This window comes from Artemia sp. Qi Xiang Cuo, chromosome 21 (genome assembly GCF_049724085.1).
Source record: "Artemia sp. Qi Xiang Cuo chromosome 21, ASM4972408v1, whole genome shotgun sequence".
NCBI classification, from domain to species: Eukaryota; Metazoa; Arthropoda; class Branchiopoda; order Anostraca; family Artemiidae; genus Artemia; species Artemia sp. Qi Xiang Cuo.
Window position 1 is genome coordinate 679,434 of NC_142814.1, and position 22,904 is coordinate 702,337.

Genomic DNA, 22,904 nt, shown 5'->3' on the forward strand with positions numbered 1-22,904 from the left:
AAATAGAATAGCCAAGGCTCAGGTTGTTTTTTCAAAGTTAAAAAAAGTCTGGAAGAATAGGAAGATAAGTCTGCAAACCAATATTAGAATCTTAGAAGCTACAGTGATGACATTGGTCAAATATGGCTCTGAAGCATGGACGCTCCGAAAAGCGGATGAAGATTTGCTAGATGTTTTCCAGAGAAATTGCTTAAGGATTGTTCTGGGTACCCGGCTGACTGACCGTATTTCAAACAATAGGCTATACGAAAAATGTGGTTCAATACCGCTTTCTAGGTCTATAATGAAAGAAAGGTTGAGGTGGTTAGGGCATGTTGTGTGGATGAAGGATGACAGATTGCCGAAGATTGTTCTTTTCGGCCAACCATCTAGGGCTAAACGGAAAGCAGGTCGTCCCTGTCTGGATCAGGACGACATCATAAAGAAAGATTTAAAGAAAATGGGAACTTCTTGGACAAGTGTCAAAAAAGAGCCCATCAATAGGGGTGAAGAACGAACGTGCATAGCTGTGTCAACCTTAGGCGGCTTCGTGCTATAGTGAGCTGTTAGTAATAGCAGTAGTAGTAGTAGTAGTATCTCTAAAACTGTATATTTTTTCTTAGCCCTCCAAACATCATCAGCAAATTTTTATGTCAAAAGCTTGAAACTCCAACTGTTCATGGAAGCAACAAAAGGACGAACATGACGAACAAGAAAAAAAACGATAAATGAGAAGTAAAACTAAATGGCCGGTAAAATGAGAGTAATGTCAATCAGTAAACAGAAAAGAAGTGGAAACGAAGAAAGCAGACATTTTGGCAAGGACAAAAGCAGACGGCCAAGCAGTCTCCAGTGCTTCAAAATAAAAAGAAGCGAAACTAACTTTAAAGTAAACTCGAATAGAACCGAAGAAATACGTATATCCAGTATGGTCTTAAAATGTATTTATAGCAATAATAGGAGACATAGTGCAATTTAAAAAAAATAGAAAGCCTTCGAGTATCTTAAAAACCGAATTAGCTGCTGGAAAAAGAATTGAATTAGTCTATTTAATTTACTTAGTTATGGGGTTAATGGGGTATAGTTAATGGGATTTAAATCCTAATTCCACTGAGAAGTTTATATTGTGGGTCTTGAATTAGCGCAGCTCACTTTTCAGACCATTTGTAACCAAAGTTTTGAGACAAGTTGTCAGAAAGTTGAATACAGGCTCTGTGTACAAAGAAACAAAAAAAAATTATACTTAACTTCCTAAGGTTTAAAGGAAAATTTTGGCAAATTGAAGTGGCCCACTTTGCTGGTAAATTGCCTGGAAATATTAGGCTTGCTCGACCCAACAGTGGCCCTATCCAAGAGACCAGTTATTCTTTGAGAGTCTCGGACGAATTTCTTTGTTCTTACAAAATAATAATGGAACTGTTGAATAGGGCCTAAATTTTCTCAAAAGTATGATATGTTGATAAATCGTGTGAGCTATTCCAAATGAAACGTGATTTTCATCCCAGCATGACTGCAACATTGGAATGTATGCCTATATGAGTGTGAGAGGTACGGATGGTTAAAGGAAAAAAAATTCTGACTGTAAAAAAAAATCAGAAAACATTTTATAAAATATAGGGTGATCGTTATGTTACTTCCTATAACATTTTTAACTCTCTACTGAAGTCCTACACTGCTTATAGTTGCAACTGTTTATTTATATTTGCGTTACTTTTCTTGAAGGATCAGAACTCGACAAATCAATATATTTTTAACAAAGCTCCTGGAAGCTCGATTTGTAACTGCTACTCGACGGAACCGTCATTATCACAAGACCGAGGAACAGGAGTGCTGCTACCAGTCAATAAGTGTCAGGAATACCAAGGAAGGTCGATTTCACACCAGTTCAGAATGACGTTTCATCAACCTCAGAGGCCAATAGTCATGGAAAGTGAGTTTTATAGTAGTCCAGAGTCATATTAGTCATCCGTTCAATAACCTAAGAAAGTCAGTTTGACAGTAATCAAGAGCCAGAGTAGTCATCCACAGAGTCCGGTACTCGAAGAAAGTAAGTGTGACAAGAATTGATGGACAGTTGGCTGGTCACTATCAGGCCACAATCAGCCATATAACCCACGATCAGGGTTGACGACGGAGCACTGTAGACTGTAGCGTCTTCTTTTTCCAAACATGACACATACTTGATACCGCGCGTATCATCCCTGGCAATATACGTCATAACCTTAGTTCAGTTTCCATAACCTTATCGTGATGTATAGATCGGAAACAATTGTCATTGCGCGTGCGTGAAGGCGGAGTAGGAATCTTGTGTGGTTTTAAATCTGAGTCACATATGTTTAATGGAGAGTATAGCCTTTGTCGATACTGTATATTCTGTCTGCTGTGCGACGGAGCTTAACTTAGTAAGCCACACTACTCTTAATCAATGTTTTCTGAAATTACGACATTCCAATAAAAATTGGAGATTTTTTTTGCCATAACGATGTGTCAAGGCAGTTGAGTTTTGGACAATAAACCGCCTATACAGAATACCCCTCTTTTCTACACTATTTCAGCTTCTTAATTTGTATTTTTTTTTCTTTCTATTTTGTCTCTGTATCTTTTTGTATTTTCCTTTCTTCTTGAAAAATATTCCCTGGATATGAAACCTAAATCTTCAGATTGTTCTTATTTTTCCACGTTGTTTCTTTTGAAGGTTTCTTATAAGATACACATAATACTTATTTAACAATAAAATTTATTTTTTAATGAAAATCAAGTAAAGAAAAATCACATGGAATTAGGATACTGAGTCTCTCAATCCCAGTAAATATAATTTAAAATATACAATATCTAATAATATAAAATACAAATATATATTTTAACGACACTCAATTAAATAAAAATAACACGTTCTTAGTCAACTTAGTCTCTCCATCCTCTGACAGATCTATTAAAATATACAAAAACTAATTATAAAAAAATAAAATTTAGATTTTAATTAAAAACAAGTAAAAAAAAAATATAACTTAAGTATGCACATTAGAATAAACCACAAATTAAATAACTAAAAAAATATTAAACACATTAAATTATCACTAACAAATTAAGAATATTTTTTAACTAATTTATATTTATAAAAACATGAAAAATTAGAATTATAATATCTAAAACAGACCATTTATTTTAAAATATAAAAAAAATACTTATTAAAAACAAATAACCCCCATGTAACTGAACCCCTGTATAACTGAAACCCCTGTACAACTGAACCTCCGTGCTAACTTTAATTACTTTTAATAGATAGTAACCAACGGCACCACGAATAAGAATAAAATGTTATTTTTAAACCCGTGTTCGATTTTTACGAAAAAAAAAAGGTTTACCCCCCGGGGCCCGGAACCCCGCGGGGACGGGACGCCTGGGCGACTAGCCATCACGCAGGGCCCCGTGAGCGGAGGTAACTGACCACGGGGGCCCCGCACACCGCTCTGCAACCCACCCCCCTCATAACAAATGAAAGAAAACCAAATGTTCCTTTATTATCTAAGTAACACAACAAAAAATCAAGAGTTTATGTGCAGTTTTAACTAGCTAAGTATAAATTTGTTAACGATGGATCATATTCTTAAGAAAACACATTAAATTAGGGAAGAAAACCAAATTGTCCTCTATTATCTAAGTAGCACGACAAAAAAATCAAGAATTTACGCAAATTGAATACCTTTTTTGCAAATTGAGTTAGTTTTATGCGAATTATAAAAGTTTTGACGAATCGAGATATATTTACGCAAATGAAATACCGTTGATACCACGAATAATACATACGATACTGAACGATTTATCAGATAGCTACAATTTACAGGTTGTTAACATGTTTGACCATTTTTGATTGTAATTTGTATTTTTTTGCCAGAAGAAAGATCATTTATAATTTTTTATTTTTTTTTTTTAAATTTTATTTTTTAATTTAAGACAATAAAAATTTTCAGAAAACAGTATATTACATTTTAAATATAAAAATAAATTTTATTTTTAAATTTTATAAATGTTTAAAAAAAAAAACTAATTATAAATTTAACTGTAATATTTTATTGAGCCAAATGCACAGTACTTAAATTAAATGTACATAAAATTAAAGTACGTAACCAAAATGCTCAAACCCTCATAATAAAAGGGTATTTTTAAAACCGGTGTCACTTTTTACGAAAAAAAAAAAAGGTATACCCCCCGGGCCCCGTAATCCCCCGATGAACGGACCCCGGGGATCACCGACATCCCTCCCGGCCCCGGTAGCCTCTGTATCTGACGACTCGTGAAACTAACCCCGCGCTGCAAAAACCCCCCCTCCTCAACATTTTAAGACCTGTCTTGGTTAATGGTCAATATTTTTAAAAAGTTAGTTACGTATTATAAATACCACATCGGCGAGGTAAAGCTAGGTCAAGTCACAATGTCATTATATCGTTACTTTTCAATTAAGCTATTTAATACTTTCTATCACGGTCACTAGTAAGCGTATACGAAAATATCTTTTCTCAAATATATTTTCGCAAAAAAAAAAATTATCAAATATCTTAAAATAAATAATTACTTAACCAGTTAAAATTCAGGACTCTTTATATTAATTAAACCCATTAAACTAATAGCAAATTTTTTAAAAAAAACAATACGACTAAAATTACCCATTAATGATCACGGATTTAACATAAAAAAAAAAAAACCCCAAACCATGGATGGGGTCATATATTCTTTACGCGAGCATTGTAGAATACTGGGCTTATCACCAAAAAGGCAGTGAACTTTGAAACTGCGTCATTCCTCTTGGCAAATGACCCTGGTAACCGTACAATGCATTGAAAGTTTACATTCAAACTTACGCCTAAGGCATAGATATGTATGTAAGCTTTCAAGTGCCTATACTTTCACGGATACATCGCTTGTATCCGTGAAAATACACCGTATATTCATGTATTCGTGAAACCTTTATATAACTTACTACTCACGTGACCCTAATCCAGTTTTTGCTTTTATAACGTTTTTACGTACAGTATAAGACGCTAGCGTTGCGATGCGATAAAGCAAATGAAAGACAGTTAATACTCCCAAAAGAATGAACCAGAACCAAAGAAAGACGTATATTTTCTCATTGATGACATTTAATGCCAAGACGCACATAGCATCATGACGTTGTATCGTTCCTGACGATCCGAACTTATGAAACGTGCATTTTGTAACACGTGGGAAAACAACAGCCATTGGATCAGCGCGCACTTCAGCATCTTGGTCCAAAAATTCAAAAACCTGCACACCATACGTTAAAAAAGTGCCTCCAAGAAAATAGTTGGTGAAAAACATTTGTCCTATAACGTTAACTAAACATAACAACTCGCATACGAAATAACTAAATGCCCAACGCGCATGAATATGAAGTCTTTCAAGAAAATACATCGCAAGAACGTCTTCTTGCTTTTCACGTTTTTGTCCTTCCAGTTCATAAATATTTAGTCCTTGTATAACAGTTCGAACCTTGTTGTTATCATTCCGCTTCCAAATGAAGTAAGGAGTATAAAACATAATTGCCTGAAGGAACAGACAAAAGGGTACCCACTGATAGTAGTTGTGGTAAATGACATCAGACCCTTCATCACTTGCATTTTGAGCTGAAGCTCGGAAAACCTAAAAATGAAAAAGAAAACCTTATTTTGTTTTTCAAAACGAAAATATGAAACAAAACAACGACTTTGCCCCACTACAGTAATTGTATTTCTTGAAATCATTCTGCCAACCCCCAATTCTCTGAAAAACTCTCTCTAATGCATCGTCACACGAAAATACTTCTCTAATACTCGTTTACTCTCATATACCCTCTTACACTTGCAACACATCTTTTCTTTTCAAAATTCCTTTTTTTCCAAAAATCCTCCGTTTTCCGAAAAACTTGTCTGTGACGCATCGTCAGAGAGAAATACTTCTCAGCCATCCTAATACCTGGGGAACATTAATTCTAAGAAAATTATATCCGTTTCTTCAATCTTATCCCAATCCCAAATATTTATCCCCCAAATCCTCTAACTCCTTAAAACTGTCCAAAAAATTATGCACACCCTCTTTATGCCTATACATCGGAAAAAATATGGACAATTCCGCGACCTAAACTTCCCTAAATACATCCTTCTTTCTCCAAGTGGCACAAAATTACCCCTTATTAAAATATGAAGTTTTGTCTCGGAGTTCACACATGGGCTTCGATTTGGAGGGGGTTGTTCAGAGAGGACAATTGCTCTCTAAATTTGAAAAAAACACCTTCTTTGGTATCTTTACGGAAAAAATGAGAAATAGAGGCAAAGTATCCCCCCAAGACTTGAAATAATGTCTTTTTGTATCTTCATTAACTCAATTAAAAGCTAAATAAATACAATAGTTTCTCCATAATCTACAATCCCTAATTACTTTTTTTGGACAATATTTTCCATCAATTAATTATTTCCACATTGACAATTTTATTTTCCCCTCACCAGTGAGACGATGCGAAAATTTATAAAATTTTATATTTATATACCTTAATATAAGTTATAATTAAATCCCAATGATTGCCCATTAAGTGCTTCATTGACTTTATCCCCAGAAGCTTCGAATCAATCCAAAGCAGTTTACAAATACGCTTCAGAATCAGTCAAACAGGCAATTACACGAGAGAGTCGGGCTCACTGTTCGGACTTCCCTCCATAAATTCAAAATTTTCTGGAATTCCAGAGCACTATATGTTCAAATTACCAATTGAAATCCATTTCTTATTGCTCCCAGATCCTCCGTAAAAAATTCTTGCGAACGTGCGTGCAGTCAAGGTGTAGCTTCGCCAAAAAGAAGTAATTAGTATAGGTTAATTCCTAATTCAAAAATTAGTTTTTGAACTTGACCCCCCCAAAGATACCCTTTTTCGGCATTTTTCAGTGAAAATTGAAAGAAAAAAAAACCAGCTAGATATTACACTACGGGGGAAGGACTATTGAGGGCCGATCGAAAACTGTGATCGACAGTAAATCTCCCATCTATCCAGGACTACTCCTGTTAAAACAGCATATCGATCATTGGGTCATCAAATAAGAAAAGAGTGAGCCTGAATGCCTCAAGAGGATGCATGGGATTTAAAGAAGGTGTTTCATAAATTCATTTCCGCTTAGCTTTTTGACAAATTTTGGTACTCCCAAATGCGCAAGTAAAAAACTCCTGTATATGTGTATGTAAGATTATACATGAAAGCGTTTCTAATTTTTCAGAAATAAAACTACAAGTGATATGGTTATACCTGAACACTTTTATCTTTTTATGTTAGCAATGTTCTTTTTGGGGTGGGGGTATAAGATAGGCGGTCGGCGTTTACCCCCCCCCCCCCGTGGAAAATAAGATTTTCCAAATTTGAGCCAAAAAGAAAAAGTTCCGACTCGGTAAAAGTTTTATAAAAATGCATAGAAAAAAACTTTTGACGCGTGCTGTGAAGTTTTTTGTCCCCCCCCCCCCAAAAAAAAACCTGCCGAACAAAATACTAGATACGCCCTTGCCTATTTGTCCACCAACATCGAAGAAAAATGAACAAAATAACCTACATTATGGCCATGTATAAGTAAGTACCATAAAAAAGCATTAAAAAGCATAAGTATAAAAAAAAGTAGCTGGAAATATACAGTAAATTAGGTTGAATATAGAGCACGTATGGAGAATATAAGAAAAACAACCAAACAAGTACCTTTGGTTCTATGGCCTTTTCTGAAGATTAATTAAAAAAACCTTATTGCACAAAATAAGTTTTCAAAAAAAAGTAAAGAATTTTATTAAACCAAAAATGAACGAAAAGAATCAAATAATCTACCAAGCATACAACTACCACAAATCCGTATCAATAAATGAATGAAACCCAAAAAACAGAAATTAAAATAAATAACACGAGTCAAACTCAAAACCAGCAGAAATTAATATGAGTAGGGTTCTAAAATCTTATGCTTTCTAAAAGTCAGAATATAATTTGTACTTTACTGAAAAAGATTCAAATGAATTTACTAAAAAAAAAAAAACGTGCAATGTAAGTTTAATATACACATGCTGATTTTTATTCCTTAAAATTTTAATTAATTTTTGATTTATTAAAGTTATACAAATTAAAACATTTAAAAGAATTTTTTCAGAAAAGTACAAATTATATTCTCGCTTTTAGAAAACATAGGGATTTAAAACCCTTGTAGTTTCTTCTTGCCCTGAGGGCTGTGGTGGGGGGGGGGTCTCATCCTCAAAGACCTAATTTCCCGAACTGTCAACTATGTTGAACAAAATATCCATCTCGAAATTTTTATTGGATGTGTTTTGGGAAATGGTGGGCGTGAGAGGGGGGTTAGTTGCCCTCCAATCACTTTTGACTATTAAAAAGGGCACTAGCCCTTTGAATTTCCAATTGAATGAGCCCTTTTTGAAGTTTCTACGACAACATTTTGTATAAGAAACCTTATATGCCCCCAGGGCATAACTTACGACCCTTGCTCTGAGGGCTATGCGGGAAGTGTCCTCGTCAATTACATAGTTTCCAGATCTTTCAACTACGTTGAACAAAATGGCAATCTCAAAATTTTTATTGGATGTTTTTAAGGAAATAGTGGGCGTGGAAGGGGTGTTAGTCACCTTCCAATCAATATCGGCTATTAAAAGGGGCACAAGCCCTTCCAATTTCCAATCGAATGAGCCCTTTTCGAAGTTTCTACGATAACTCCTTCGATACGGAGTGTCCTGGTGTAAAGTAAGCCAAGAAACCAAAAAAAATAAATAAATAATACGTTGTGCCAACATCGTTCTTTACTTAAGCAGCGCTATTCGGCTGCTTATAAAAGCCGTGTTAATAACAAGCATACCATAAAACCAATACTATAAAAGCATAGCAAGCATACCTATGAAAGCCATTAAACAAGCATGATAAGTATAAAAAAAGGAACGGGAAATATACAGCAAATTAGGTTGAATATACGTATGGAAAATATAATTGAATATGAGAAAAACATGTGTGCACGTATGGAAAATACTCGTATAAGAAAAACAACCAAACAAGTACCTTTTGTTCTATGGCCTTTTCTGAAGAAACAATGTTAATAGCAAAAGAACCTTTGGTTCTATGGCCTTTTTCTGAAGAAACCATGTTAATAGCGAAAAAACAGTTAGTACCAATCGATTCAACAATAAGTGTGGTTACATATTATAGACATATGGAGCTTTCTAGACATTTCTAGAGCTATTAATTAAAATAAACTTTCCTAAAAATAAATTTTTTAAATCAAATTAAAGGTAATTTTATAATTAATCTCAGAATATAAAAATAAAATTTACCATTCAAACTAAAAACGAACAGAAATTATAAGTAAATAATAAAAGAAACCCAAAATGAACAGATATTTAATAAACAATCATAGCAAAAACACACAGCAAGTAACAATAATAATGAATAAATAGATCTTAAAGCGAGTAATGCTTAGATTGAATATGAAAATCAAGCTTAAAACGAAAAAAAAATTATTTTCCTATTTTAAGTATAAATGAACCTTAAAACGAACAGAAATTAAATAAACAATCAATGCAAACAAACATACAATAGATATTAATGCAAATTAATAAATAAATCTTAAAATGAGTGAAACTTAAATTGAATATGCAAATCAAGCTAGAAAAAAAACAAAAATCACTACAAACAAGAGTTTGGGTATGACCTCCTTCTGTCACTGTAAAAGTCTGAAATCTAATGCGTCATTGGCGCTTTAATGAAAACCAATTTTATGACAAAAATTTTCTTTTGTACTTAATATGGAAAATAAACATTAAAATTATAGGAACATTTTGAACTGATGAGCTTTCAGCAATTAATATCATTATACATCAACAATTCAGTTTAATTTATTAGCTCTTTTTAAAGTTGTTAAATACGAACATAGTTTCACTACAAACAAGTGTTTGGATACTGCCTCCTTTCCTAACTGTAAATAAAAACCAAAAGAAAACTGCGTCATTGGCGCTTAACTGAAAACGAATTATATTACAAATATTATCTTTTCCAGTTTTTACAGCATTGAAAATAAAAATACAATTCCAGTGAAATAAATTCTTGAACTGATCAATCTTTCAACAATTAATATCATTATACATCAAATATTCAATTTGATGTTGTTTATACTTTCCAAGACAGTTCAAGACGCATATAGTTTTCAGTAAAGCGCCAATGACGCAGTAGGTTTTAGACTTTTACAGTGAGAGAAGGAGGTCATACCCATACTCTTGTTTGTAGTGATTTTTGTTCGTTTTAAGCTTGATTTGCATATTCAATTTAAATTTCACTCGTTTTAAGATTTATTTATTAATGTACAGTAATATCTATTGTATGCTTGTTTGCATTGATTTTTTAATTAATTTCTGTTCGTTTTAAATTTCATTTATACTTAAAATATGAAAATATATTTTTTCGTTTTAAGCTTGATGTTCATATTCAATCTAAGCATTACTCGCTTTAAAATTTATTTATTCATTTATATTTTTACATGTTGTATGATTTTGCTATGATTGTTCATTTAATTTCTTTTCGTTTTGGGTTTCATTTATTCTTTAATAGTAATTTCTGGTCGTTTTGAGTTTGAATTTTAAAAGGTATTTGTATCTGCTTATCATAAGTTTAAAATGGCCTTTACTTTTCTTTGAAAAACTTATTTTTCGGAAAGTTTATTTTAATTAATAGCTCTAGAAATGTCTAGAAAGCTCCATATGTCTATAATATGTAACCACACTTATTGTTGAATCGATTGGTACTAACTGTTTTTTCGCTATTAACTTGGTTTCTTCAGAAAAGGCCATAGAACACAAGGTTCTTTTGCTATTAACATTGTTTCTTCAGAAAAGGCCATATAACCAAAGGCACTTGCTTGTTTGTTTTTCTTATATTTTCCATACGTGCACACATATATTCAATTATATTTTCCATACGTACATTTTACCTTAAAACTAACATATTTTTACTGAACACACACAAATTTCTCTTAGAAATAATATTTTTCATCAGTGATAACACTTTTTCTGTTCGAATTAGCAAGTTTTCTACCAAAGATACCAAATATTTTCTTAGAAGTAACAATTTTTTGATTGTGATAACAAGTTTTTTGTTAGAAGTAGCAAGTGTTGCTTAACACTAACAAATTTACCTTAAAATGAATGAACCTTAAAACGAACAGAAATTAAATAAACAATCAATGCAAACAAACATACAATAGATATTAATGCAAATTAATAAATAAATCTTAAAACGAGTGAAACTTAAATTGAATATGCAAATCAAGCTAGAAAAAAAACAAAAATCACTACAAACAAGAGTTTGGGTATGACCTCCTTCTGTCACTGTAAAAGTCTGAAATCTAATGCGTCATTGGCGCTTTAATGAAAACCAATTTTATGACAAAAATTTTCTTTTGTACTTAATATGGAAAATAAACATTAAAATTATAGGAACATTTTGAACTGATGAGCTTTCAGCAATTAATATCATTATACATCAACAATTCAGTTTAATTTATTAGCTCTTTTTAAAGTTGTTAAATACTAACATAGTTTCACTACAAACAAGTGTTTGGATACTGCCTCCTTTCCTAACTGTAAATAAAAACCAAAAGAAAACTGCGTCATTGGCGCTTAACTGAAAACGAATTATATTACAAATATTATCTTTTTCCAGTTTTTACAGCATTGAAAATAAAAATACAATTACAGTGAAATAAATTCTTGAACTGATCAATCTTTCAACAATTAATATCATTATACATCAAATATTCAATTTGATGTTGTTTATACTTTCCAAGACAGTTCATGACGTATATAGTTTTCAGTAAAGCGCCAATGACGCAGTAGGTTTTAGACTTTTACAGTGAGAGAAGGAGGTCATACCCATACTCTTGTTTGTAGTGATTTTTGTTCGTTTTAAGCTTGATTTGCATATTCAATTTAAATTTCACTCGTTTTAAGATTTATTTATTAATGTACAGTAATATCTATTGTATGCTTGTTTGCATTGATTTTTTAATTAATTTCTGTTCGTTTTAAATTTCATTTATACTTAAAATATGAAAATATATTTTTTCGTTTTAGGCTTGATGTTCATATTCAATCTAAGCATTACTCGCTTTAAGATCTATTTATTCATTTACATTATTACTTGTTGTATGTTTTTGCTATGATTGTTTATTTAATTTCTGTTCGTTTTGGGTTTCATTTATTCTTTAGTAGTAGGCTAATTTCTGGTCGTTGTGAGTTTGAATTTTAAAAGGTATATGTATCTGCTGAGCTTAAGTTTAAAATGGCCTTTACTTTTCTTTGAAAAACTTATTTTTCGGAAAGTTTATTTTAATTAATAGCTCTAGAAATGTCTAGAAAGCTCTATATGTCTATAATATGTAACCACACTTATTGTTGAATCGATTGGTACTAACTGTTTTTTCTCTATTAACTTGGTTTCTTCAGAAAAAGGCCATAGAACACAAGGTTCTTTTGCTATTAACATTGTTTCTTCAGAAAAGGCCATATAACCAAAGGCACTTGCTTGTTTGTTTTTCTTATATTTTCCATACGTGCACACATATATTCAATTATATTTTCCATACGTACATTTTACCTTAAAACTAACATATTTTTACTGAATACACACAAATTTCTCTTAGAAATAATATTCTTCATCAGTGATAACACTTTTTCTGTTCGAACTAGCAAGTTCTCTACCAAAGATACAAAATATTTTCTTAGAAGTAACAATTATTTGATTTTGATAACAACTTTTCTGTCAGAAGTAGCAAGTGTTGCTTAACACTAACAAATTTTCTCATCGAAGTAACAACATTTTACCTTAAAACTAACATAGTTTTACTGAACACACACAAATTTCTCTTAGAAATAAAATTTTTCATCATTGATAACACGTTTTAAGTTCGAACTAGCAAGTTTTCTGCCAAAGATCCCTTTTTTTTTTTTTTTTAGAAGTAACAATTTTTGTCTGTATAACAACTTTTCTGTCATAAGTAGCAAGTTTTTCTTAACACTAACAAACCTTTTCATCAAAGTAACAACATTTTGCCTTAAAACTAACTTACTTTTTCTGAACACACACAAATTTCTCTTAGAAATAATATTTTTCATCAGTGATAACACTTTTTCGGTTCGAACTAACAAGTGCTTTACCAAAGATACCAAATTTTTCTTAGAAGTAACAATTTTTGATTGTGATAAGAACTTTTCTGTCAGAAGTAGCAAGCTTTGCTTAACACTAACAAACCTTCTCATCAAAGTAACAACATTTTAGCTTAATACTAACATACTCTTACTGAACACACACAAATTTCAATTAGAAATTATATTTTTCGTCAGTGATAACACGTTTTCTGATCGAACTAGCAAGTTTTCTGCCAAATATACCAAATTTTTTTTTAGAAGTAACAATTTGTGTCTGTGATAACAACATTTCTGTCAGAAGTAGCAGGTTCTGCTTAACACTAACAAACCTTCTCATCAAAGTAACAACATTTTACCTTAAAACTAACATACTCTTACTGAACACACACAAATTTCTCTTAGAAATAATATTTTTCATCAGTGATAACACTTTTTCTGTTCGAACTAGCAAGTTTTCTATCAACGATACCAATTTTTTTTTAGAAGTAACAATTTTTTGATTGTGATAACAACTTTTCTGTGAGAAGTAGCAAGTTTTGCTTAACACTAATAAATTTTCTCATCAAAGTAACAACATTTTACCTTAAAATTAACATAATTTTACTGAACACACACAAATTTATCTTAGAAATAATATTTTTCACCAGTGATAACACTTTTTCTGTTCGAACTAGCAAGTTTTCTACCAAATATACCAAATTTTTCTTAGAATTAAAAATTTTTTGATTTCGATAACAACTTTTCTGTCAGAAGTAGCAAGTGTTGCTTAACACTATCAAACATTCTCATCAAAGTAACAACATTTTACCTTAAAACTAACATACTTTTACTGAACACACACAAATTTCTCTTAGAAATAATATTTTTAATCAGTGATAATACATTTTCTGTTCGAACTAGCAAGTTTTCTGCCAAAGATACCAAATTTTTTCTTAGAAGTATTTCGAAAAATAATATTTTTCGTCAGTGACGACACTTTCTGTTCGAACTAACAAGTTTTCTGTCAAAGATACCAAATTTTTTTTAGAAGTAAATTTTTTGATTGTGATAGAAACATTTCTGTCAGTATTACCAAGTCTTAACACTAACCGATTTTCTCTTCAAATCATTAAATTTTCCTTAATACCAACGTAGTCTTACTTAAAACATCCAAATTTGTCTTAGAGATAATATTTTTCGTCAGTGATGATACGTTTTCTGTTCGAACTAGCAAGTTTTCTGTCAAAGATACCAAATTTGTTCTTAGAAGTAAAAACTTTTGATTGTGATAATATCTTTTCCATCACAAGTAGCAAGTTTTGATTAACACTAGAAAACTTTCTCATCGAAGTAATAAAATTCTTCATTGATACTAACATACTTTTACTGACCCCACATAAATTTATCTTCGGAACATTATTTTTCATGAATGATAATCCGTTTTCTGTTCGAAGTAACACGTTTTCTGCCAAAGATACCAAATTTTTTTAGAAGTAACGATTTTTGATTGTGATAACAACTTTACTGTCAGAAGTAGCAAGTTTTGCTTAACACTAACAAACCTTCTCATCAAAGTAATAAAATTCTTCTTTAATACTACCAAATGTTTACTGAACACACACAAATTTCTCTTAGAAATAATATTTTTCATCATTGATAACACGTTTTCAGTTCGAACTAGCAAGTTTTCTGCCAAAGATCCCATTTTTTTTTTAGAAGTAACAATTTTTGTCTGTATAACAACTTTTCTGTCATAAGTAGCAAGTTTTTCTTAACACTAACAAACCTTTTCATCAAAGTAACAACATTTTACCTTAAAACTAACATACTTTTACTGAACACACACAAATTTCTCTTAGAAATAATATTTTCATCAGTGATAACACGCTTTCCGTTCGAACTAGCAAGTTTTCTACCAAAGATACAAATTTTTTTCATAGAAGTAACAATTTTTTTCTGTGATAACAACTTTTCTGTCAGAAGTAGCAAGTTTTGCATAACACTAACAAATTTTCTCATCAAGGTAAAAACATTTTACCTTAAAACTAACATACTTTTACTGAAAAAACACAAATTTCTCCTAAAAATAATATTTTTCATCAGTGATAACACTTTTTCTGTTCGAACTAGCAAGTTTTCTACTAAAGATACCAAATTTTTTCTTAGAAGTAACAATTTTTTTATTGTGATAACAACTTTTCTGTCGGAAGTAGCAATTGTTGCTTAACACTAACAAACTTTCTCATCAAAGTAGCAACATTTTACATTAAAACTAACAAACTTTTACTGAAACACACAAATTTCTCTTAGAAGTAACATTTTTCATCAGTGATAACACGTTTTCTGTTTGAACTAGCTATTTTTTTGTCAAAGATACCAATTTTTTTCTTAGAAGTAAAAACTTTTGAGTGTGATAACAACTTTTCTATCACAAGTAGCAAGTTTTGATTAACACTAGAAAACTTTCTCATCGAAGTAATAAAATTCTTCATTGATACTAACATACTTTTACTGACCACACATAAATTTATCTTCGGAACATTATTTTTCATGAATGATAATACGTTTTCTGTTCAAAGTAACACGTTTTCTGCCAAAGATACCAAATTTTTTTAGAAGTAACGATTTTTGATTGTGATAACAACTTTACTGTCAGAAGTAGCAAGTTTTGCTTAACACTAACAAACCTTCTCATCAAATTAACAAAATTCTTCTCTAATACTACCAAATGTTTACTGGACACAAACAAATTTCTCTTAGAAATAATATTATTCATCAGTGATAACACGCTTTCTGTCAGAAGTAGCAAGTTTTCTACCAAAGATACCAAATTTTTTCGTAGAAGTAACAATTTTTTATTGTGATAACAATTTTTCTGTCAGAAGTAGCAAGTTTTGTTTAACACTAACAAACCTTCTCATCAAAGTGACAACATTCTTCTTTAATACTACCAAACATTTACTGAACGCACAAAAATTTCTCTTAGAAATAATATTATTCATCAGTGATAACACGCTTTCTGTCAGAAGTGGTAAGTTTTCTACCAAAGATACCAAATTTTTTCGTAGAAGTAACAATATTTGATTGTGATAACAACTTTTCTGTCAGAAGTAGCAAGTGTGGCTTAACACAAACAAACCTTCTCATCAAAGTATCAACATTCTTCTTTAATACTAACATACTTTTACTGAACACACACAAATTTCTCTTAGAAATAATATTTTTCGTCAGTGATAACAAGTTTTCTGTTCGAACTAGCAAGTTTTCTACCAGAGATACCAAATTTTTTCTTAGAAGTAACAATTTGTTATTGTGATAACAACTTTTCTGTCAGAAGTAGCAAGTTTGCTTAACACAAATAAATTTTCTCATCAAAGTAACAAAATTTTACCTTAAAACTAACATACTCTTACTTAACACACACAAATTTCTCTTAGAAATAATATTTTTCAACCGTGATAACACTTTTTCTGTTCGAACTGGTATCTTTGACAGAAGAATTGGTATCTTTGACAGAAAACTTGCTACTTCTGACAAAAAACTTGTTATCACAATCAAAAATTGTTACTTCTAAGAAAAAATTATCTTTGACAGAAAACTTGCTAGTTCGAACAGAAAAAGTGTTATCATTGATGAAAATTATTATTTCTAAGAGAAATTTGAGTGTTCAGTAAAAGTATGTTAGTATTAAGGAAAAGTTGATGATTCGAAGTGAAAATCTGATATTGTTAAGTAAACGTTTGGTAGTATTAAGGAAGAATGTTGTTACTTTGAAGAGAAGATTTGTTAGTGTTAATCAAAACTTGCTACTTCTGACAGAAAAGTTGCTATCACAAACGAAAAAATGTTACTTCTGAGAAAAAATTTGGTATCTTTGGTAGAAAACTTGCTAGTTCGAACAGAAAAAGTGTTATCACTGTTGAAAAATATTATTTCTAAGAGAAATTTGTGTGTGTTAAGTAAGTATATGTTAGTTTTAAGGTAAAATATTATTAATTTGATGAGAAAATTTGTTAGTGTTAAGCAAACCTGCTACTTCTGACAGAAAAGTTGTTATCACAATAAAAAAATTTTACTTCTAAGAAAAAATTTGGAATCTTTGGTGGAAAACTTGCTAGTTCGAACAGAAAACGTGTTATCACTGATGAAAAAGATTATTTCTAAGAGAAATTTGTGTGTGTTCAGTAAAAGTATATTAGTATTAAAGAAGAATGTTGATACTTGGATGAGAAGGTTTGTTAGTGTTAAGCAACACTTGCTACTTCTGAAGGAAAAGTTGTTATCACAATCAAAAATTGTAACTTCTACGAAAAAATTTGGTATCTTTGGTAGAAAACTTACCACTTCTGACAGAAAGCGTGTTATCACTGATGAATAATATTATTTCTAAGAGAAATTTTTGTGTGTTCAGTAAACGTTTGGTAGTATTAAAGAAGAATGTTGTTACTTTGATGAGAAGGTTTGTTAGTGTTAAACAACACTTGTTACTTCTGACAGAAAAGTTGCTAGTTCGAACAGAAAAAGTGTTATCATTGATGAAAAATATTATTTCTAAGAGAAATTTGAGTGTGTTCAGTAAAAGTATGCTAGTATTAAGGAAAAGTTGATGATTCGAAGTGAAAATCTGTTAGTGTTAAATAAACATTTGGTAGTATTAAGGAAGAATGTTTTTACTTTGAAGAGAAGATTTGTTAGTTTTAATCAAAACTTGCTACTTCTGACAGAAAAGTTGTTATCACAAACAAAAAACTGTTACTTCTGATAAAAAATTTGGTGTCTTTGGTAGAAAACTTGCTAGCTCGAACAGAAAGTGTTATCACTGTTGAAAATTATTATTTCTAAGAGAAATTTGTGTGTGTTAAGTAAGAGTATGTTAGTTTTAAGGTAAAATATTGTTACTTTGATGAGAAAAATTGTTAGTTAAGCAAACTTAGTACTTCTGACAGAAAAGCTGTTATCACAAAAAAAATTGTTACTTCTAAGAAAAATTTTTGTATCTTTGGTAGAAAACCTGCTAGTTCGAACAGAAAACGTGTTATCACTGATGAAAAATATTATTTTCAAGATAAATTTGTGTGTGTTCAGTAAAAGTATGTTAGTATTAAAGAAGAATGTTGATACTTTGATGAGAAGGTTTGTTAGTGTTAAGCAAAACTTGCTACTTCTGACAGAAAAGTTGTTATCACAATAAAAAATTGTTACTTCTACGAAAAAATTTGGTATCTTTGGTAAAAAACTTGCTACTTCTGACAGAAAGCGTGTTATCACTGATGAATAATATTATTTCTAAGAGAAATTTGTTTGTTTCCAGTAAACGTTTGGTAGTATTAAAGAAGAATGTTGTTACTTTGACGAGAAGGTTTGTTAGTGTTAAGCAAAATTTGCTACTTCTGACAGAAAAGTTGTTATCACATCAAAAATCGTTATTTCTAAAAAAAAAATGGTATCTTTGGTAAAAAACTTGCTAGTTCGAACTGAAAAAGTGTTATCATTGATGAAAAATATTATTTCTAAGAGAAAATTGTGTATGTTCAGTAAAGGTATGTTAGTTTTAAGGTAAAATATTGTTACTTTGATGACAAAGTTTGGTAGTGTTAAGCAACACTTGCTACTTCTGACAGAAAAGTTGTTATCAAAATCAAAAAATAGTTACTTCTAAGAAAAAATTTGGTATCTTTGGTAGAAAACTTGCTAGTTCGAACAGAAAAAGTGTTATCACTGATGAAAATATTATTTCTAAGATAAATTTGTGTGTGTTCATTAAAAGTATGTTAGTTTTAAGGTAAAATGTTGTTACTTTGATGAGAAGGTTTGTTAGTGTTAATAAAAACTTGCTACTTCTGACAGAAAAGTTGTTATCACAAACAAAAAACTGTTACTTCTGATAAAAAATTTGGTATCTTTGGTAGAAAACTTGCTAGTTCGAACAGAAAAAGTGTTATCACTGTTGAAAAATATTATTTCTAAGAGAAATTTGTGTGTGTTAAGAAAGAGTGAGTTAGTTTTAAGGTAAAATATTTTTTACTTTGATGAGAAAAATTGTTAGTGTTAAACAAACTTGCTACTTCTGACAGAAAAGCTGTTATCACAATAAAAAAATTTTACTTCTAAGAAAAAATGTTGTATCTGCAGTAGACAACTTGCTAGTTCGAACAGAAAACGTGTTATCACTGATGAAAAATATTATTTTCAAGATAAATTTGTGTGTGTTCAGTAAAAGTATGTTAGTATTAAAGAAGAATGTTGTTACTTTGATGAGAAAGTTTCTTTGTGTTAAGCATAACTTGCTAATTCTGACAGAAAAATTGTTATCACATTAAAAAATTGTTACTTCTACGAACAAATTTGGTATCTTCGGCAGAAAACTTGCTACTTCTGACAGAAAGCGTGTTATCACTGATGAATAATATTATTTCTAAGAGAAATTTGTGTGTCCAGTAAACGTTTAGTAGTATTAAAGAGGAATATTGTTACTCTGATGAGAAGGTTTGTTAGTGTTAAGCAAAACTTGCTACTTCGACAGTAAAGTTGTTATCACAATCAAAAATCGTTACTTCTAAAAAAATTTGGTATCTTTGGTAGAAAACTTGCTAGTTCGAACTGAAAAAGTGTTATCATTGATGAAAAATATTATTTCTAAGAGAAAATTGTGTGTGTTCAGTAAAAGTATGTTAGTTTTAAGGTAAAATATTGTTACCTTGATGAGAATGTTTGTTAGTGTTAAGCAACTCTTGCTACTTCTGACAGAAAAGTTGTTATCAAAATCAAAAAATATTTACTTCTAAGAAAAAATTTGGTATCTTTGGTAGAAAACTTGCAAGTTCGAACAGAAAAAGTGTTATCACTGATGAAAATATTATTTCTAAGATAAATCTGTGTGTTCAGTAAAAGTATGTTAGTTTTAAGGTAAAATGTTGTTACTTTGCTGAGAAGGTTTGTTAGTATTAATCAAAACTTGCTACTTCTGACAGAAAAGTTGTTATCACAAACAAAAAACTGTTGCTTCTGATAAAAAATTTGGTATCTTTGGTAGAAAACTTGCTAGTTCGAACAGAAAGTGTTATCACTGTTGAAAATTATTATTTCTAAGAGAAATTTGTGTGTGTTAAGTAAGAGTATGTTAGTTTTAAGGTAAAATATTGTTACTTTGATGAGAAAAATTCTTAGTGTGAAGCAAACTTGCTACTTTCGAAAGAAAAGCTGTTATCACAATAAAAAATTGTTACTTCTAATAAAAATTTTGTATCTTTGGTAGAAAACTTGCTAGTTCGAACAGAAAACGTGTTATCACTGATGAAAAATATTATTTTCAAGAGAAATTTGTGTGTGTTCAGTAAAAGTATGTTAGTATTAAAGAAGAATGTTGATACTTTGATGAGAAGGTTTGTTAGTGTTAAGCAAAACTTGCTACTTCTGACAGAAAAGTTGTTATCCCAATCAAAAATTGTCACTTCTACGAAAAAATTTGGTATCTTTGGTAGAAAACTTGCTATTTCTTACAGAAAGCGTGTTTTCACTGATGAATAATATTATTTCTAAGAGAAATTTGTGTGCGTTCAGTAAATGTTTGGTAGTATTAAAGAGGAATATTGTTACTTTGATGAGAAGGTTTGTTAGTGTTAAGAAAAACTTGCTACTTCGACAGTAAAGTTGTTATCACAATCAAAAATCGTTACTTCTAAAAAAATTTGGTATCTTTGGTAGAAAACTTGCTAGTTCGAACTGAAAAAGTGTTATCATTGATGAAAAATATTATTTCGAAGAGAAATTTGTGTGTGTTCAGTAAAAGTATGTTAGTTTTAAGGTAAAATATTGGTACTTTGATGAGAATGTTTATTAGTGTTAAGCAACACTTGCTACTTCTGACAGAAAAGTTGTTATCATAATCAAAAAATTGTTACTTCTAAGAAAAAATTTGTTATCTTTGGTATAAAACTTGATAGTTCTAACAGAAAAAGTGTTATCACTGATTAAAATATTATTTCTAAGATAAATTTGTGTGTGTTCAGTAAAAGTATGTTAGTTTTAAGGTAAAATGTTGTTACTTTGATGAGAAGGTTTGTTACTGTTAAGCAGAGCTTGCTACTTCTGACAGAAAAGTTGTTATCACAGACAAAAATTGTTACTTCTAAAAAAAATTTGGTATCTTTGGCAGAAAACTTGCTAGTTCGATCAGAAAACGTGTTATCACTGACGAAAAATATTATTTCTAAGAAAAATGTGTGTGTATTCAGTAAAAGTATGTTAGTATTATGGTAAAATTCTGTTACTTTGATGAGAAGGTTTGTTAGTGTTAAGCAAAGCTTGCTACTTCTGACAGAAAAGTTGTTATCACAATAAAAATTGTTACTTCTAAGAAAAAATTTGGTATCTTTGGCAGAAAACTTGCTAGTTCGAACAGAAAAGGTGTTATCACTGATGAAAAATATACTTCCTAAGAGAAATATGTGTGTATTCAGTACAACTAGGTTTGTTTTAAGGTAAAATGTTGTTACCATGATGAGAAAAATGTTTAGTGTTAAGCAACACTTGCTCCTTCTGACAGAAAAATTTCTATCACAATAAAAAAATTCTTAATTCTACGAAAAAATTTGGTAACTTTGGTAGAAAACTTGCTAGTTCGAACAAGAAAGTGTTATCACTGATGAAAAATATTATTTCGAAGAGAAATTTGTGTGTGTTCAGTAAAAGTATCTTAGTTTTAAGGTAAAATGTTGTTACTTTGATGAGAAAATTTGTTAGTGTTATGCAAAACTTGCTACTTCTGACAGAAAAGTTGTTATCACAATCAAAAAAATGTTACTTCTATGAAAAAATTTGGTATCTTTGGTAGAAAACTTGTTAGTTCGAACGGAAAGCGGGTTATCACTGATGAAAAATATTATTTCTAAGAGAAATTTGTGTGTTCAGTAAGAGTATGTTAGTTTTAAGGTAAAATGTTGTTGCTTTGATGAGAAGGTTTGTTAGTGTTAAGCAGAACTTGCTACTTCGGACAGAAAAGTTGTTATCACAGAAAAAATTGTTACTTCTAAAAAAAATTTGGTATCTTTGGCAAAAAACTTGCTAGTTCGAACTGAAAACGTGTTATCAATGATGAAAAATATTATTTCTAAGAGAAATTTGTGTGTTTTCAGTAAACATTTGGTGGTATTAAAGAAGAATGTTGTTACTTTGATGCGCACATTTAAAATACATGTGATTTTATTAATATTAGATTTTTGTTCTGAAAAGATAAAATAAAGCCATTTGAAAGTATTGCTTGAGGATGGGGTGTGTAGAAAGTCGTAAAGTAAAGTTTTTGGTGAAAAAGAGAAGTACTTCAAATTTTAAGACCGATTTAGGAAGGAAATCACGTAAAGAACTTGTTCTGAAAAGATATGAAAATGCCTTTTGAGTATATTGCTTGATGTTGGAGTGTGCAAAAAGTCATAAAGTAAAGTTGTGGGTGAAAGGATGATTACTTCAACTTGTAAAATTGGTTTAGGAAGGACATTACGTAAAGAACTTGTTCTGAAAATATATAAAAAAAGCCTTTTAAAAGTATTGCTTGGTGTTGGGGTATTCAAAAAGTCGTAAAGTAAAGTTTTGGGTAAAAAGGATGAGTACTTCAACTTTTAATATGGGTTTATGAGGGATATTAAGAAAAGAAATTGTTCTGAAAAGATATAATAAAGCCTTTTGAAATGTGGAGGCCCTTCTGTGTCTCAAGTGCAAAATAAAAAGTATTAAAAAAATAG

General features: G+C 30.6%; 1 protein-coding gene across 5 annotated transcripts in view; it reads right to left on the reverse strand.

Moving 5' to 3' along the window:
- Nucleotides 1–4,954: 4,954 nt before the first annotated feature.
- LOC148939128 (innexin shaking-B-like) overlaps nucleotides 4,955–22,904 on the reverse strand; it is a 73,152-nt gene continuing 55,202 nt past the window's right edge. For all 5 annotated transcript variants that reach the window (XM_089106730.1, XM_089106734.1, XM_089106733.1 and 2 more), the window contains exon 3: nucleotides 4,955–5,637. In XM_089106730.1, coding sequence (XP_088962856.1) covers nucleotides 4,957–5,637 — 681 coding nt within the window. In that variant the 3' untranslated portion in view covers nucleotides 4,955–4,956. The remainder of the gene's footprint in view (nucleotides 5,638–22,904) is intronic.